The 16,805-nt window shown below is 42.3% G+C and overlaps 1 protein-coding gene across 1 annotated transcript in view; it reads left to right on the top strand.

Moving 5' to 3' along the window:
- Positions 1-16,805, top strand: part of DIAPH2 (diaphanous related formin 2) — a 1,482,340-nt gene that overhangs the window by 579,082 nt on the left and 886,453 nt on the right. Inside the window, exon 18 of the mRNA XM_030210672.1 lies at positions 2,063-2,177. Within this exon, the coding sequence (XP_030066532.1) occupies positions 2,063-2,177 (115 nt within the window). The remainder of the gene's footprint in view (positions 1-2,062; positions 2,178-16,805) is intronic.

Genomic DNA, 16,805 nt, shown 5'->3' with positions numbered 1-16,805 from the left:
GACCTGCGGTAGTGTAGATGTATGTTTTGGGCACACGCAGAATCATTTTTCAGCACACCTGTAAAAAATGCCTTTTAAAATTTTTTGCCAAAAATGGACGTGTGGCAAAATGAAAATTGCCACACGTCCATTTTGGATTTTGAGGCCTTACCGCCAGCCATTGACCTAACAGTAAGGTCTCACGCGATAAATGGGCAGTAATGGTCTACGCGCATAGAATGACGATTACCACCCGTGTGCCAGAAAATAAAAATATTTTACGGCGCGCCTAGTGGACGCACATCAAAAATGAAATTACAGCAAGGGCCACAAGGTAACAGGGTGGTAACTCAAAACAGAGTTGCGTTGGGCATGCATAGACGCCTACACGGCTTAGTAAAAGGGCCCCTTAAAGTCATGGACTACAGTGACCGCTACTGGCTCATCGCAAAGTGGTGATATTCAGCTGCTGCTGCCCATGTAGCCTTGCGGTTTGTAAGCACAGCCTTTTTGCAGGCCTAAATGAATTTGCATAGCAATATGGATAGCAGCTAAATATCGCCTACTATCTGTAGAATTAATCAGAATTTTCATGCTTCTCCAAAGCACTATTTGAATGGGGCTGGGGTCATCTAAGAATTTTCAGTGACTCTGTCTGGATAGAGCTGCTGAAAATTGGCAGAACACTTATCCAAATAGCAGCTGCCACAATACAGATAAGTGCTTTTGATATTGATCCATGAGTAACCAGGTTGGTTTTGTTTGGAGTCTCTTTGCATATTTGTGCTACACATAGAAAGAATGATGTATTACTAGGCAGAGTTCTGACTTTTCATAATTTTGTATTGTTCTACCTGCCAACAGTTTTACAAAGCACCCTATAAAAATACTTCTTATATATCTTGCCAGTGGGAAAGATAAACCATTTCTTTAAAAGAGAAAGACATGTACCCTGCTCCTGACTATAGCCAAGTGTAGGGAATGCATTGTAAAGGCAAGAAAATCACAATGAATTTGTACCGACACTGCGTTCTCTAAAAACATTTTCACCTCTTTGATTCCATGATTTAGATACCAATTTCTGAAAAAGGTTTATTAAATCATTTGATTTTCTAGCGCACAGGTGACCTGACACTGGTATATTTGTGCCTGGTCTATTACTACACTTAGAGTAACTATCTGGATTTTGAAGTAACCCATATGTTTGCTGTGCCACCAGAACAGGTGGAAGGTAATTTTGTAATAGGGCATTTAGGCTGGGAAGGCACAGAAGTATATTAGAAGTATATTAGAAGTTTGGTGCACATCGTTACAGAATCGCTTAGCAAGTTGTGTGCCTAATCAGTGCCAATTAGTGCTCATTACTGCTTGTTAAATGCTGTTATCAACACTCAGCTTGTTAAGCCAATTAAGTTACGCACAGTGTTATAGAATCCGTGCCAATTTCGGTGCCTAAATCTAAGCGCACTATATATAATCCGGTGCTTTTTGCGGAATACTAGTTTAGTATGGATCTTCCTTGCATCTAATTTTGGGCGCCATTTACTGAATTCCCGCCACCACCCGGATATGTTTCAGTCACAAAATATGGACAAAGTCCTAGAAAGCCCCTGTAGCATGCAGGTATAAACAAATTCAGCAACTTTCACAATTGGCATATATGTGACTATTTGTCCCTTGGTTTAAGCCAACACCCACATACTAAGCTAAATACATAGCCGTGTCCATACATGGAAATTTGTCCACTTGTTTTGAAAAAAGGTTGCTGAAAAGCCAGTACGGTGACAGTGTTAGTACTGTTACTGTTAAATCATCCCAAAAATATAGGGTCCTGTTGATAAAGGCACACTAAAAATTAGCGCGTGCTAACCCCGTGTATGCCCATATTATTCCTATGGGCGTCTATACAGATAGTGCATGCTGAATTTTTAGCAAGTGCTAAAAAAGCTAGCACACCTTTGTAAACAGGCCCCAAAATCAGAAATAGCATCTGGTCTGGAACCATTAGAAATTCAGATAATTTTTGTCAGAAGTAGTGCATAATGATAAAGTAATCCTGATAAAGTAATACTTCTGATTTCAGATCGAACCACAGGAAATAACAGAAAATTGCTTCTGGGTAAAAGTGAAGGAGGACAAATTTGAGCATCCGGATCTCTTTGCAAAGCTAGCCCTGACCTTTGGTACACAAGCAAAAGGTAAACACATGTTTCTTTTATTTGAAATATGCTGGTTGTGTTTCCCATCTGCTCTGTTCTGTAGCTTTGAACTTATTTCATTTTTAATTTTACCAGTTGAAAGGATTTTCGAGATCTTCATTTGTATTCTGTTCAGGAAGGTTATAAGTATTTCTAGTGCAAGGAAAGTACTTTACCTAGTAGGGCTGCTGTTAGATTGGGCTTGGTTTTCTGGTCACTGAATTTTAGGGGAATTTTTTCAATTTGCGGGTGTTACTATGGTGCGTTAGCATTTCTAACACACCTTTAAATTTAAGGCACGTTAAACGCTAATGCGCCTATACATTTCTATGGGCGCGTTAGCGTTTAACGTGAGTAAACCATTTACACGCATTTAAAAAATGCTAACGCGCCCATAGTGCACCTTAGTAAACATAGGCGTTGGTGTGTAGCTTTCAGTGAGAAAGGATTCCGTTTTCTGCAGGCTGACTCGATGGCTGCAACTTGCATTTAAATGATTGCTAATAAGGTCATTCAGTTTTCCCTCCCTCCCAATGCTCAGCGCCGATGTGTACATGCACTTCCATGTTTGCCTGGGCGCACGCACAAGAGCTGCGCCAACTGCGAAACTGTTGAGAACATGGGCCTGCTTCAGACACTGTTACATTTCATATATGGTTCTGAGAATTTCAGAACATGACACTTTTTTTGTATCACAATCTGAAAAAAGTAAAAAAAAAAAAAAGTAAGCATTTTATAATCATAAGATCAATTTGTGTTCCTGGACAGTATTTTACAATTTTGAAATATGTATTTTTCATTCGTACTGGTTTACACATTTTAACCTATATCACTTATATTGCCAAAACCAAATTATCTTTGAGGATCTTAAACCAGCTATTTTGAATGCTGACAGCAAATAGAGTTCTAAAGATGTTTTTTTTTCATGCCTTTAGCTGTTGAAGATATTCTTTCAAAGGTTGTACACATCTCCAAGTACACCACTCTAATGAACATGCATTTCTCATAATGTGAAACAAGGAAGTAATAGGAAACCTGTATATATGAGAATGTTTGCACCTTCACCACGATTTACAATTACCTTGAATTTATGGGGAAATAGGCCTTTGATTGTTGTAAGATTCTTCTTGCTCCTTTGTTTGCTTTGTGCCTTCCACTGAACATCTTTCTTAGTCTTTTCCTTTTGTTAAACTGCATTGTTCTGTCACTGAGAAGCATTCCAGTGGATCAGCTTGGAAAGCCAAATGAAATGCAGTTGTCGATTGACTGTGCAACACAGAGCAGTGCAATAGAAAACCTATTTTGTGCCAGAGTCTACCATGCAATTGAAACAAGATTGATGCTAATATTATTTTAATAGCTTCTGTTCAGCTAACATTTTGGACTACTAAGTAGTTTAGTTCCAAAAGGGTGTTGCAGATTACAGTTAGGCTGTGTGTTAGAAGCAGAGGAGGACATATAGCTGTCTTTTAAATAATTGGGTGGGTTAATTTAATTTGGTTGGAATTTATTAATTAGCTGCATCTTGCAACTTTTTGAAAGTTCTAGACAGAGTGTGTGTGTGCTTTAATTTGACACAAGCTTTGGAGGGCTACCAAGATTGATGATCATGAATAATAATTATCAATCAATCACCATGTTCAGCTTGAGTCATTTGTCAGCAGATTATATGTCAAGTGTTGTGAGAATGCAAGAGCATTCAAGGTATGATTCAATAATTGCTTGAAGGGTAATTTTGAAAGCCATTTTCATGCCTGAAATGGGCTTTTACAAAATTACCTGCTCTACAGGCAGGTGAGAAACGAGATTAATTTTATAACAGGTTGCCTATGCTTTGAAGGCACAGAAGTACATAAAGATGATTTTATATAGATTGCCCAAAGCTGGGCACTGACATTTGGATGTGGATCCCAAATCTGAGTGTAAACTTATTAATGAACCATTAATGAGGGGCCAAGATGGTGGCATGAGTGGACACCCATTCAGCTCTGCTCTGATAGTGTTGTTCCTGATTTGTGAGACGTCCCTCCCCGTCTTGGAAAGGGGAAGCAGAGAGGCAAGATCTGACAGCTTTTTCCAGCGTCGGGTGTATACTAGGTCTTGCGACAGGCGACTTTGGAGGAGTTTCAAGCTGCTGTCTGTGTGCAAGCAAATGCTGCTTCATCTTTGCTGGAGGTTTCAACTGGCAGCAGTGTTAACAGCGTTTCGTTAAGCCCTGCCCCATGTTCGGTTCCACCACAGCCTGGAAGAGCTACAAACACGACAAGGCAGAATGGTAATCTGGAGGTGTCTCCCTGTTTTCGCATCAATCCCCGGGGTCAGCTATACACAGAGCTCACTGATCCATCATATTCCATCATCACTGAGTACTTCTTCCGTGGACGGGGAAGAGGCTCAAGTAGGTGTGGTGAGTAAGCTGGTTAAGCCGATGAAAGTTTGTCATGTCCCCTACCTCAATGCAATGCGGGGTCCTGTTGACATGCATACTTGACTGGCACTGCCTGAGCCATGTGTGTGTAGTCCTCTCTGGGTTTGTTCAGAGAGCGGTGGTTGAAGGCTCCTTAATTGCTTTGCTTCCATGACCTGTTTCTTCTCTCTCTCTGCCTGGCTTCCAGGCTCCTTGATTGCTTTGCTTCCACCCACCTGGGTCTGCTCTTCTTCTGCCTGGCTTTCCTTGCTTCTCTCCTATTGGTCTTCCGGTTACTCCTTCCCCTGCTCTTGTCCTATGGCTCTGCCCCTTCTCCATGCTGATGTCAGATGCCAGCACTTTATCAGCTGAGCTCTCCCTGGACTCCATGCTTCGGCTTCTACTTTGGTAGGTGTTTCTAACTCTGTATCTGTGTCCAGAACTCTGCGACACGTCTTATATTCCGCCAGAACCGATCCACTCATATCACCCCTCTCCTCAGGTCACTTCACTGGCTTCCAATCAGATACCGCATTCAGTTCAAGCTTCTCCTTCTTACCTACAAATGCACTCAGTCTGCTGCCCCTCACTACCTCTCTACCCTCATCTCCCCTTACGTTCCCGCCCGAAACCTCCGTTCACAGGACAAATCCCTCCTCTCAGTACCCTTCTCCACCACCGCCAACTCCAGGCTCCGCTCATTCTGCCTCGCCTCACCCTATGCTTGGAACAACCTTCCTGAGCCCTTACGCCAAGCCCCCTCCCTGCCCATCTTCAAGTCTTTGCTCAAAGCCCACCTCTTCAATGCTGCCTTTGGCACCTAACTCTCACCTTTCAGGAATTCCAGACTGCCCCAATTTGATTACCCCTATCGGACTGACTGTTCACTTGTCCTTTAGATTGTAAGCTATTTGAGCAGGGACTGTCCTTTATGTTAAATTGTACAGCGCTGCGTAACCCTAGTAGCGCTTTAGAAATGTTACATAGTAGTAGTAGTAGTAGTAGTAGTGTAGTTTGCTTCTTATCTTCTGGTCCCTCGTTGCTGACTTTGCCTGTACCCGGATTACCCTTCTGCCTGACGCCTGCCTGCTGACTTTCGCCTGTACCTGGATTACTCTCTTGCCTGCCGCCTGCCTACTGACTTTCGCATGTACCTGGATCACTCTCTTGCCTGCCTGCTGACTTTCGCCTGTACCTGGATTACTCTCTTGCCTGCCACCTGCTTACTGACTGCCGCTTGTACATGGCTTACTTTCTTGACCTGCTGCCTGCCTGGCCTATACATTCATCACCCCACTTCCAGCTCCGTCCCGTAAGTCCTGCAGGCCGCCCGCACCTAGGAGATCAACCTCTGGGGAACGGTGGTCAGTGCAGGTGAAACCCGGGGTTGTCCAGCCACCAAGCAGAACTAAGCTATCATTTTGATGAAAACTATGATAACCATTTACAGTTTGCAGTAGTTTTATCTGCATTAGGTGGAAGATTCAAAAGGATTGCAGACATTTTCTTGCTAGTATACACTGAGGAACAAGTCTACATTATTGAATTTAAATAGACAAGTTTAACAGATCTGCATTTTTAGATATTCCTTTATCTTGAAAAATGGCCCTTTAAACATTGCAATGCAAATTTCAGGGGACTGACACCACACTTTCCCTGGTTAAATCTATTCTTGTCTGATGCTCACCTACAGAAATATTGGAGGGTGTCATTTACTAGAGTGATGAAAAGGCAGCAGACAGATATAATCCATCTCTAAGTGCTTGGGTAATAAAGACGTTTCTTCTGGATTGAAAAGAAAATGATGAGATGTTGATCTTAGCAGCAGACAGCCTGTGCATGACTCAGGATCTGATGGCTATCAGGGCAAAGTATCCTGAGAGACCTGTTGACCTGACAAATAATTTGTCACTCTAGTGGCAGAACAAGAATATTTTTGAAGCAAAGCTTTTCCATACTGAGGAAGATGAATAATTGAAAATAGAACTAGCAAACCCCCAAAACATGCTCTAATTCTATACTCTTTAACCTTCTTTTCTGCATTAAAAATAATATTAAGCAGGAAATGTTGGATTTAATTAATCTTGCAAAGTAAAGTAATTATTTATTTATTTGTTACATTTATATCCCACATTTTCCACACATATTTGTAGGCTCAATCCAGCTCATTTTCGAAAGTGATCGCCGACCGTCTTCCGACACAAATCGGGAGATGGCCAGCGATCTCCTAAACCTGGCCAAATCAGTATAATCGAAAGCCGATTTTGACCGGGTTCAACTGCTTTCCGTCGCAGAGCCGGTGAAACATCAAGGGGGCGTGTCAGTAGGGTAGTGAAGGCGGGACAGGGACGTGCTCAAGATAATGGGAAAAAAAAGCCAGGCTTGACGAGCATTTCGCCGGCTTTACTTGGTCCCTTTTTTTTCATGACCAAGCTTCAAAAAGGAGCCCCAACTGATCAAATGACCACCGGAGGGAATCGGGGATCACCTCCCCTTACTCCCCCAGTGGTCACCAACCCCCTCCCACCCAAAAAAAAAATAAAACTTTTTTGCCAGCCTCTATGCCAGCCTCAAATGTCATACCCAGCTCCCTGATATCAGTATGCAGGTCCCTGGAGCAGTTTTTAGTGGGTGCAGTGCACTTCAGATAGGTGGACCCAGGCCCATCCCCCCCTACCTGTTACACTTGTGGTGGAAATGGGAGCCCTCCAAAACCCACTGTACCCACATGTAGGTGCCCCCCTTCACCCCTTAGGGCTATGGTAATTGTGTAGAGTTGTGGGGGGGGGGGGATTTGGGAGGCTAAACAACCAAGGGAAGGGAGCTATGCACCTGGGAGCTATTTTTTTTTTAATTTTTAGACGTGCCCCCTAGGGTGCCCAGTTGGTGTCCTGGCATGTGAGGGGGGCCAGTGCACTACAAATGCTGGCTCCTCCCATGACCAAATGCCTGGTTTGAGATGGCCGGCATTATTTTCCATTATGGCTGAAAACTGTTGCTGGCCATCTCAAACCCGGCGAACTCTGACATTTGGCAGGGCCCAACCGTATTAGTGAAGAAAAAGATGGCCGGCCATCTTTTTTTAAAATACGGTTGGCTCCGCCCACTTGTGGCACCGGCCCCTGGAGATGGCCGGCGCCGTTTGATTATGCCTCTCAATGTGGCTTACCTAGTACCGGAAAGGCGTTAGAGACTTCAGTGTAAACAAATACAAAGTGATGTTGTGGTAAGATAAAGTTCATGTGGCACAGCCACACTAGGGAATCGTACAACGGAAGAGTTGTGTTATATCCATTACGTTCTTTAGTTTTGTTGTGTTGCAGAGATCAGGCATTTATGTTGGATTAGTAGGGTAGTTTTTAGTGTTTTCCGGAAGTTTAGGTGGTCATTCGTAGTTTTGAAGGCTTTTGGTAATGCGTTCCACAGTTGTGTGCTTATGTAGGAAAAACTGGACACGCAAGTTGATTTGTATTTGAGTCCTTTGCAGCTTGGGTAGTGCAGATTTAGGTACATTCGTGTTGATTCAAATGTGTTTCTAGTTGGTAGGTCGATCAAGTCTGTCATGTATCCTGGAGCTTCACCGTAGATAATTTTGTGAACCAGAGTGCAGATTTTGAAAGCAATGCGTTCTTTGATTGCGAGCCAGTGTAGTTTTTCTCAAAGGGGTTTTGCTCTTTCAAATCGCGTTTTTCCGAAGATAAGCCTAGCTGCCGTGTTTTGAGCGGTCTGAAGTTTCTTTAAGGTTTGTTCTTTGCATCCCGCATAAATTCCATTGCAGTAGTCTACATGGCTTAGTACTATTGATTGTACCAGGTTGCAAAATGTTCCCCTCGGGAAAAATTGTTTCACGCGTTTGAGTTTCCACATTGAGTGGAACATTTTCTTTTTTGTGGATGTCACTTGGCTCTCTAGTGTTAAGTTGCGGTCCATTGTAACACTGAGGATTTTCAGGCTGTCTGAGATAGGATGGGTGTAATCCAGGGTGTTGATGATTGTGGGGTTATCCGCGCTGTGTAGGGATGAGAGGATGAGACAGTGTGTTTTTTCTTTGTTTAGTTTTAGTTGAAATGCATTTGCCCATGAGTCCATGATGTTCAAGCTGATCTTGATTTCGTTAGTGCCTAATAGAAATCTACTTAGTATTAAAGGTGTCAATATCCAGCTGGCAGTGGTGAGTGTTTTGTTGACCACTGTTTGCATTATTCCCGGATATTCAATTTTTACTGCAACTTTAAAAGGACACCAAAGTAACAAAAATAAATAAATAAAAAATAAAGTTATGCCATGTCTCAGTGTTCATTAATGCTTCTGTATATAAGAGTTCATTTTTATTTCTTTGTTAGATAACAGGCAGTTCCAGCACTGTGTTTGTTAATGAGTTTGTAATGGTGCACTGAAGAAATAACTGTGAATTGATCTCAACAACTACATTGCCTTTTGATTGTTTCTAATGGTAGCAGATTCAGAACCATGGATCTTAGAAATGATGGGAACATAAATTTTGATTTTGGATGAGTGATTATGTATCACTTTCCCCCCCCTTTTTTTGGTAGTCTTTTTGATGGTTATGCTGTCAAACTTTTTTTTATTTACAGGTTTTTTATTTTTATTTTTACTGTTCTAGAGATGAAGGCTTCATAGTGTCATGTTCTTTGAAAGTAGAGTCATTTCTTTCACATCTTGCAGGATATTTGTCTCATTTTTCTTTTTGCTGTATTTTTATGCTCATGTGATAGCCTATGAGTTATTATTCAGCCCACGGCAGTCAGCGCTTTTTTAAATCAGAGAAAGTACCTGCTCATAATGTGTGATTGCTCTCTGCCTTGAACTTGATGGTTAAGTGGATTATAAATGCCAGAATTAAATTAAATTAAATGCAGGTCGCCACAGGCTTTTTATACCTGGAAATTCAGTTCTCGGCCATACTCAGATACCAGTGCTGAATATCCAGATATAATACAGTCACTGGCAGTTATTCTGGTTCTAACAATATTCAAATCGGTACCGGGATAACTACCTGAATAAACTTAATGCAGCTTTTTTTCTTTCCTAACTATATCTGTATATTTACCAGGTTAGTGGCCTGAAAATTGCTGGCAATGATTAACTCCAAGCTCAATAGAGACACTACCCTGGACCGTCCAGCACTACCCAGATACTGCAAGGTAGTCTGACTGGATTTTCAGTTGCACTATCTGGATAAGTGCTACTAACAATCCAGGTATGACCCAGTAAGCTGAATTTATCCAGCAAGGAGCCTTTCCTGCTGAATATCAGACCTCTTCTCTTTATGGAGGTGATTTTACAATAGGGCACTTATATGAATAGCCTAAAATAGGTGCTTTTTAGGACTTACTTATAAGGGCAATAAGGAAGTGCAGAGGCAGACCAAATTTTGGTGTTGGTGTTGGTGCTGAAACTGGCCTATAATCCTTTTTCTGCCTGGGTTTGGCTTCAGCCAAAAGGCTACAGCCATGATTTCAGTTTTGTCTGAAACTGACCATGTGTTTTCACTGGAAACTGAAAACCAGTGCTTTGTCCTGTTTGACTCCTTCCCAACCCTTCCCCTCTGAACAGGAGTTGCTTCTCCCCTCTCTGCTCACCTGTAGATGGCCCACTCGGGTCTATTTTACAATCCTTGACGGGACTGTAAAATAGCCCACAAGAGGTTACGGCAGCCATTTTGAGAGTAGAGCTGACATGGGCAACAGTGACTGAGGATCACTCGTAAGAACATAAGAATAGCCATACTAGGCCAGATCAGTGGCGTAGCCAGAAAACCAATTTTGGGTGGGCCTGAGCCCAAAGTGGGTGGCACAAATGTTTCTCTTCCTCGCCCTACCTTCACCTCAAAATATAAATACTTTAGCTGATGAGGATCCTCAAACTCTGTCAGCTGAAGACTTCCTCTGAAAGTGGCCAGAACTTCCTTTTACCAAGCTTGGCAGGCAGTAGCAACATCCCTAAGCGACCGAAGCTGGCACCCCTTGCATCCTTAGTTGTCAGTAACTCAAAGATGCTGTTGCCAACTGCAGAGCTTGGTAGAAGCAAGTTCTGACTGCCTTTGGAGTGTTACAGGAATTACCACTATTGTTAGCAGAATCTGTGGTACTTCAGGAGTCAAACAGCACACACCAGAATGAGGGAGAAATCTTCTTTATTTGCCAGCAAACAAAGTAGGACATCAGCACTAAGTCTCTTCTTCTCTTTCTCAGCTCTCTGGATCTTATGGCTTCTGTCTCAGCTCCTTCTCTTCTTCTTAGCTCTCTCCTTCTAACGTAAGCTGCTTCTGCTCCCAGTTATATACAGTTTTAAACCCCTCTAGCCCCCCTTACTTTCCAGATGGTAAAGAATAGATTGATTACCCTGCCTTGAACTAATCATTACTTACACATTTACTCCAAAATATCAGTTACATAGATTTGATATTTCCTAAACTGACCTATGACCTGGGGCCTCTCACACTAGACATTGTGGCACCTATCTCTTGGCATTTTATTATTCACATAATCAGTTTCCCAATCAACTTCATACTAACTGGGTTCTGGCATTCATTAAGGAGTCAAGGGGCCAATCTTGCTTAATAGCACACAGATATAGTTTGTTATTACTTTCAGGACCAGTCCTACACTTAGCTATTCATCAAGGAACAAAGTTGACTTTTCCTGACCTCTTTCACCTAGCTAGGACTGTGGATAATTCAAACCAGATGATCTATTTAAACTTGCAGAAATATCACTTGAAAGGTCAGACAAAGTTGAATTGAAAAGATATTCTACATAGAAATAGAACTTATTAATTACACAGAATAAAACATATTCTAAAATAAGCAGAAATCAGAATTCCTTATAAGACAAAATCTAACTCATCTAGAATATCTAGAATTATTTAAATCTACTCTATTTTCTTCTAACCAACATTAGCCTAATCTTTTTAAAACTATCTTCTAACACTGGTTGCTTGTTGATCCCTCGAGATTATCCACTATGCCCAATGGCCTCCAGATGTGGTAAATAATTACTTTTCTCTGACCTTTTAAACTCTAGTCTAGCAAAAGCTAGACATTCTTGAGCAATTAAAAACAGATGGCATTCCTCCACTTTACAGGACTGAACCAAACTTTTAAACACCAATTAATATGACTTCTTTTGCCCAAGCTGCCTCAGGAGGAGGTCCTCAGCTGGGATGCTTGGGGAGCCCCACCAGCTATAAAGCAAGGGTAAGGGCCAGTGTTAGACCTGCTCTGGCCCAGGTCAGAAAATAAAGGAGGGCACTCTCTCCAATCCCCTCTCTTCCCTGCCTCCCTTCCAATTTCTGTACCTGCCATTACTATCACACTGACAGACCCTCACCAAAAACAGAACAAGGGATCACAAGTTAGAAATAAAAATATTTACACAAAAATTGAAGTGAGAACCCCAAGAAGTTAAACTTAACATGTACTACAACCCTGGAGAAATAAAAACCAAAAGTGCATTTCCTTTCTACTGAACACAATGCAAAGACATTTGCTATGCACTTTTCACAAAGCTAACATATTCCATTTAAACATTCAAAATAAAATGATTTTTTCTACCTTTGATGTCTGGACATTTTATTTTTCCATTATGTTGCTTCTAATTTCCTGTCTGTCGTCTACTAATTCTCCTTCAAGTGACTGCTGTCCATTTGTCTTTTCTCCTCTCTACTGTCTATTCCCTCACTACATCTACCTCTGACATACTGATCATTCCTTTTTAGCTCTTTCCTCTTTTTTTGATTTTTTGCCTGTCAACTCAAATTTTACTCTCTTTCTCCTTCTTTTTACTTTACAGCTGCCTATCAGATCGTCATCTTCTTCTCTCACCCACTACCTCTCCCATTACCCAACTCACTCCTTCTCCAGCCATTCCCTTTCATCTTTAATCTACTCCCCATTACTATATTTCTATCCTCTGTAATCACTATCCTCTCATCCGTTTTCTTGCCACCCTCTTCCACATGGTTCCACCATTCCCAGCATCTTCCTCCATCCACCCTTCTAGCTCAGTATCTACTCCCTCTTTCTTCCCTCCCTGCTCTCGTAGCCCAACATCTCCCTATCCTTTCTCTTCTCTCCTCCCCTGTCCCCCATGGTCCAGCATTTCTCCCTCTCTCTTCCTTCACTCCCATTGTCTGGCATCTCTCCATCATTCTCATTTGCTCCTGGATCCAATATCTCCCTCTCTCCCCTCTCCTATGAATCTCCCCTGCCTCTCATCCAACCCCATGTCCTACATCTCCCCCATTGTCCACATCCTTCTTTCCCCCTCCCTTGTACCCCAGATCCAATATCTGTCTTCCCTCTCTATCCCATGCAGCATTGTCTTCCTTCCTCCACCATGTCCAACATTTCTGCCTCTCTCCCACTGTCCACCATCTCTGTCTCCCCCCTCCCTTGTGCCCCAGAGGCCAATATCTCTTTCTCCTCCTCCCATACAGCATCTCTCCCTTCCTCCCATCCACTGTCATGCCCATCATTTCTCCCTCTCTGGGCACCATCTCTCCCTCCCCTCTACCCCCATATACAAGATTTCTCCCTTTATTGCCCCCCCTCTACCCCTTTGTCTCTCTCTCCCTTCCTCCCCTCCACCCTCATGCACCATCTATCCCTCCCCTTCACCTCTGTGTCCAACATTTCTCCCTGTGTTCTCCCTCCCCCTCCGTGCAACATTTCTCCTTCTCCATCCACCCCATTATCTCTTGTCCCTATCCCCCTCTCCCTCCAGGCATCATTTCTCCATGTCCTCCGCTATATACAACTGATTTCTCCCTCTGCTCCACTGCCTGCCCGGTACCTTGGCTGAGCCCAAACTTTTAGCTATGCGCACTTCTTCCCGGACTCCGCTTCGATGCATGATCGTCGCTCCCTGCATTCTTCTTCTCGCAAGTCCCGCTGCACGCAGCGCTGCCATTCATACAGGCAGCTGCGCTCTCCTCTGCCACGTCCGCCGTCCATCCGGTCCTCTGATGCACTTCCTGTTAGGACTGGATAGATGCGGTAGGGGGGAGCGCAGCTGCCTGTGTGAATGGCAGCGCTGCATGCAGCGTGACAGACGAGAAGAAGAATGCAGAGCGATGAAGTGGAGCTGGGGAGAAAAGGCAGCCAGCGAAGAAGAAGGTGGATGGGCGGGCCTGGAGGCAAAGTGGGTGGGCCTGGGCCCATCCAGGCCCACCCGTGGCTACGCCCCTGGGCCAGATCAATGGTCCATCTAGCCCAGTATCCTGCTTCCTCACAGTGGCCAAGCCAGGTCACAAGTACCGGGCAGAAACCGAAATAGTAGCAACAGTACCTGGCAGAAACCATGCTCTGACTAAACCACAAAACAACCAGGGATTGGAAGGCAAGCGGGGGGGGTGGGGGTGGGGCGCTAATCTTTGCATTCTTTTTTTTTTTTTGTAATGTGATTGCAAGTACTGCTGTGATGATCTTACATAGTACTTTATATGGTAAATACAGTGCTACAAATAAATGTTTTTGATACAAACTTATAGCAGGAATTTAAGCCTGCAAACTTAGGATGATAAGCTCCTTAGGAATTTGCCTCTGTGTGGACATCAACTGACACTCCAAATGCAGCGCCATTGTAAAAGCATTGTGGCTTTTAGTTTCAGTTTTCATTAGCTGAGTTCCATGTGTGCAGAGGCTATTTTACTTGGAGGTAAAATATGGTCTTTCATTATTTAAATTATATATATATATATACAGTATATATATATATATATAGATATAGATATAGGTATAGATATATAGATATATATCTATATCTATATATAGATATAGATATAGATATATATCTAGATATATATCTATCTATCTATCTATCTATCTATCTATCTATATATATATATATATATATATATATATATATATATTCTTTATTTGGGTAATATTAAAGAATTTCTAGACCCTATTGGGTATGATGAAGATGCACCATTTTAATCAAACTTTGGCTTGCAGAAGCTAGATTTTATGAGAAACGAAGCAATTGTTTTCAAGCACAAGTACTGCTCAGTTTATAGTGTTAGTAGGTAAATTATATTACAAAATGAAATAAAGTATATAAGAAAATATTTTGAGTAATGTATTGCTACTGATGATTGTAATTGTTCAGAGCATATAGTCCTCACATTTGATAACATCAATGGGCTTTTTTTTTTCTAGATTGTTCGTAAGGCTGGTATAATGTCTACAGTGTAGACCATTGTCTGGACTCCTTTATCATATTTTAGGAGGAATCTACATCATGCTTGTCCTTAAACAGTTTGTAACTAAATACAAAAACTGGAAACATTTCAGTTCTTTCTCTTGCAAAGTCTTTGTAGTCCAGTTGTAGCTTATGAATAGCTTTGTCATGACGATCAAGCAGAGATGACTTGGCTTTCAGCACAGTCGCATGAGTGAGTTGGGTGACTTTTTGGAACAATTGTTTTGTTCAATTTGGGCGTGCACACCTTACCTCAGATCCTGGATGGCATTATGATTGCATTGGAGCAAGCTCGTCCATCAAAGTGATGGGAAGTGGTGCAGTTAGTGGACCTTTAGCAGGCGCGGATTTTTGCGGAGACTGTGATCCATTTTAGAGCACTTAGCTGCTTGATCAGCAGTGAATACCAAATCAATCCCCTGTAATGTACTAGATGCCATCAAGAAGCGTAACTCTTGGTCCAAAATTAGCAAAATACTGTCAAAAGTATACTGGGGCACACTAGAAAAGAGTAGGCCTTGCAGGAGCTCAGGGAAACATGTCTGTTCACATGCTGAGCCGGAAAGCGCCCCTGGTATGTACTGTTTTTATTCACATCTTTAAGGGGTAGGAGTGGATCAGTGACCACTGGGGGAGTAAGGGATTCATCCGTGATTCCTTCCAGTGGTCATCTGATCATTTAGGGCACCTTTTTGTGCCTTATTCGTTCTAAAACAGGTCTAGACCAAAATGTTGATGTGTTACCCTAGACATTTTTGTTTTGTTCCATTATGGCTATAAAATGCCCAAGTGTTAGGAATACCCTAATCCCACCCCGAACCTGCCCCCTTATAATTTGGATGCACTGCAGATGAATTGCATAGATAAACATAAGCAAAATATTTGTCCAAATGCTGCTTTATGACACTTCTTGAATGTTTTTCTCTTTCAAAAATGAGCTCTCTTGTGAACCAGTTAGCTATGCCTTGAGGCTTTTTAAGAGGTACTCCTGCAGGTGGAAAATGTATATCACAGACACCCACCAGAAATACCTTTGTGGTCTGGGACTGAGCTATGCGGTTCCTTGGACCTCAACTGTACAAAGACATCACCAAATGTGAGATGAGTCAGGAACTACAATATTAAAACATAACATAAGAATAGCCATACTGGGTCAGACCAATGGTCTATCTACCCCAGTATTCTGTTTCCAACAGTGGCCAATCCAGGTCACAAGTACCTTGCAGAAACCCAATTAGTAGCAACATTTCATGCTACCGATCCTGAGGCAAGCAGTGGCAGACTATGGATTTTTCCTCAAGGAACTCGTCCAAAACTTTCTTTTAATCCCAGACATGCTAACTTCTGTTACCATATCCTCTGGCAGCCAGTTCCAGAGCTTAACTATTCTTTGAGTGATAAAATGTTTCCTCCTATTTGTTTTAAAAATAATTTCATTGAGTGTCCCCTAGTCTTTGTACTTTCTGAAAGAGTAAAAAATCGAGTCACTGCTACCCATTCTACAGCACTCAGGATTTTATAGACCTCGATCATATCCCTCCTCAGCCGTCTCTTTGCCAAGCTGAAGAGCCCTAACCTCTTTAGCCTTTCCTCATATAGGAAGACTTCCATCCCCTTTATCATTTTGGTTGCTCTTTGAACCTTTTCTAATTCTGCTATATGCTTTTTGAGATACGTTGACCACAACTGAATGCAGTACTCAAGGTGAGGTCACACCATAGAGCAATGCAGAGGCATTATAGTATTCTTGGTCTTATTGCATCTCTTTCCTAGTAATTTCTAGCATCCTGTTTGCTTTTTTGGCTGCCACCGCCTACTGGGCAGAAGATTGCAGTGACACCTAGACCTTTCTCTTGAGTACTGACTCCCAAGGTGAGGTAACTATGATTCAGATTTTTCTTCCCAATGTGCATCACTTTGCATTTGTCTACAGTAAATTTCATCTGCCAAGATAAAGAGTTTTCAGTTCTCGCCATCACAATCAAAGGAAGATAA

This window comes from Microcaecilia unicolor, chromosome 7 (assembly GCF_901765095.1).
Source record: "Microcaecilia unicolor chromosome 7, aMicUni1.1, whole genome shotgun sequence".
NCBI lineage: Eukaryota > Metazoa > Chordata > Amphibia > Gymnophiona > Siphonopidae > Microcaecilia > Microcaecilia unicolor.
The sequence above is the reverse complement of the archived record's forward strand: the minus strand, read 5'-3'. Positions and strand labels throughout refer to the sequence as shown.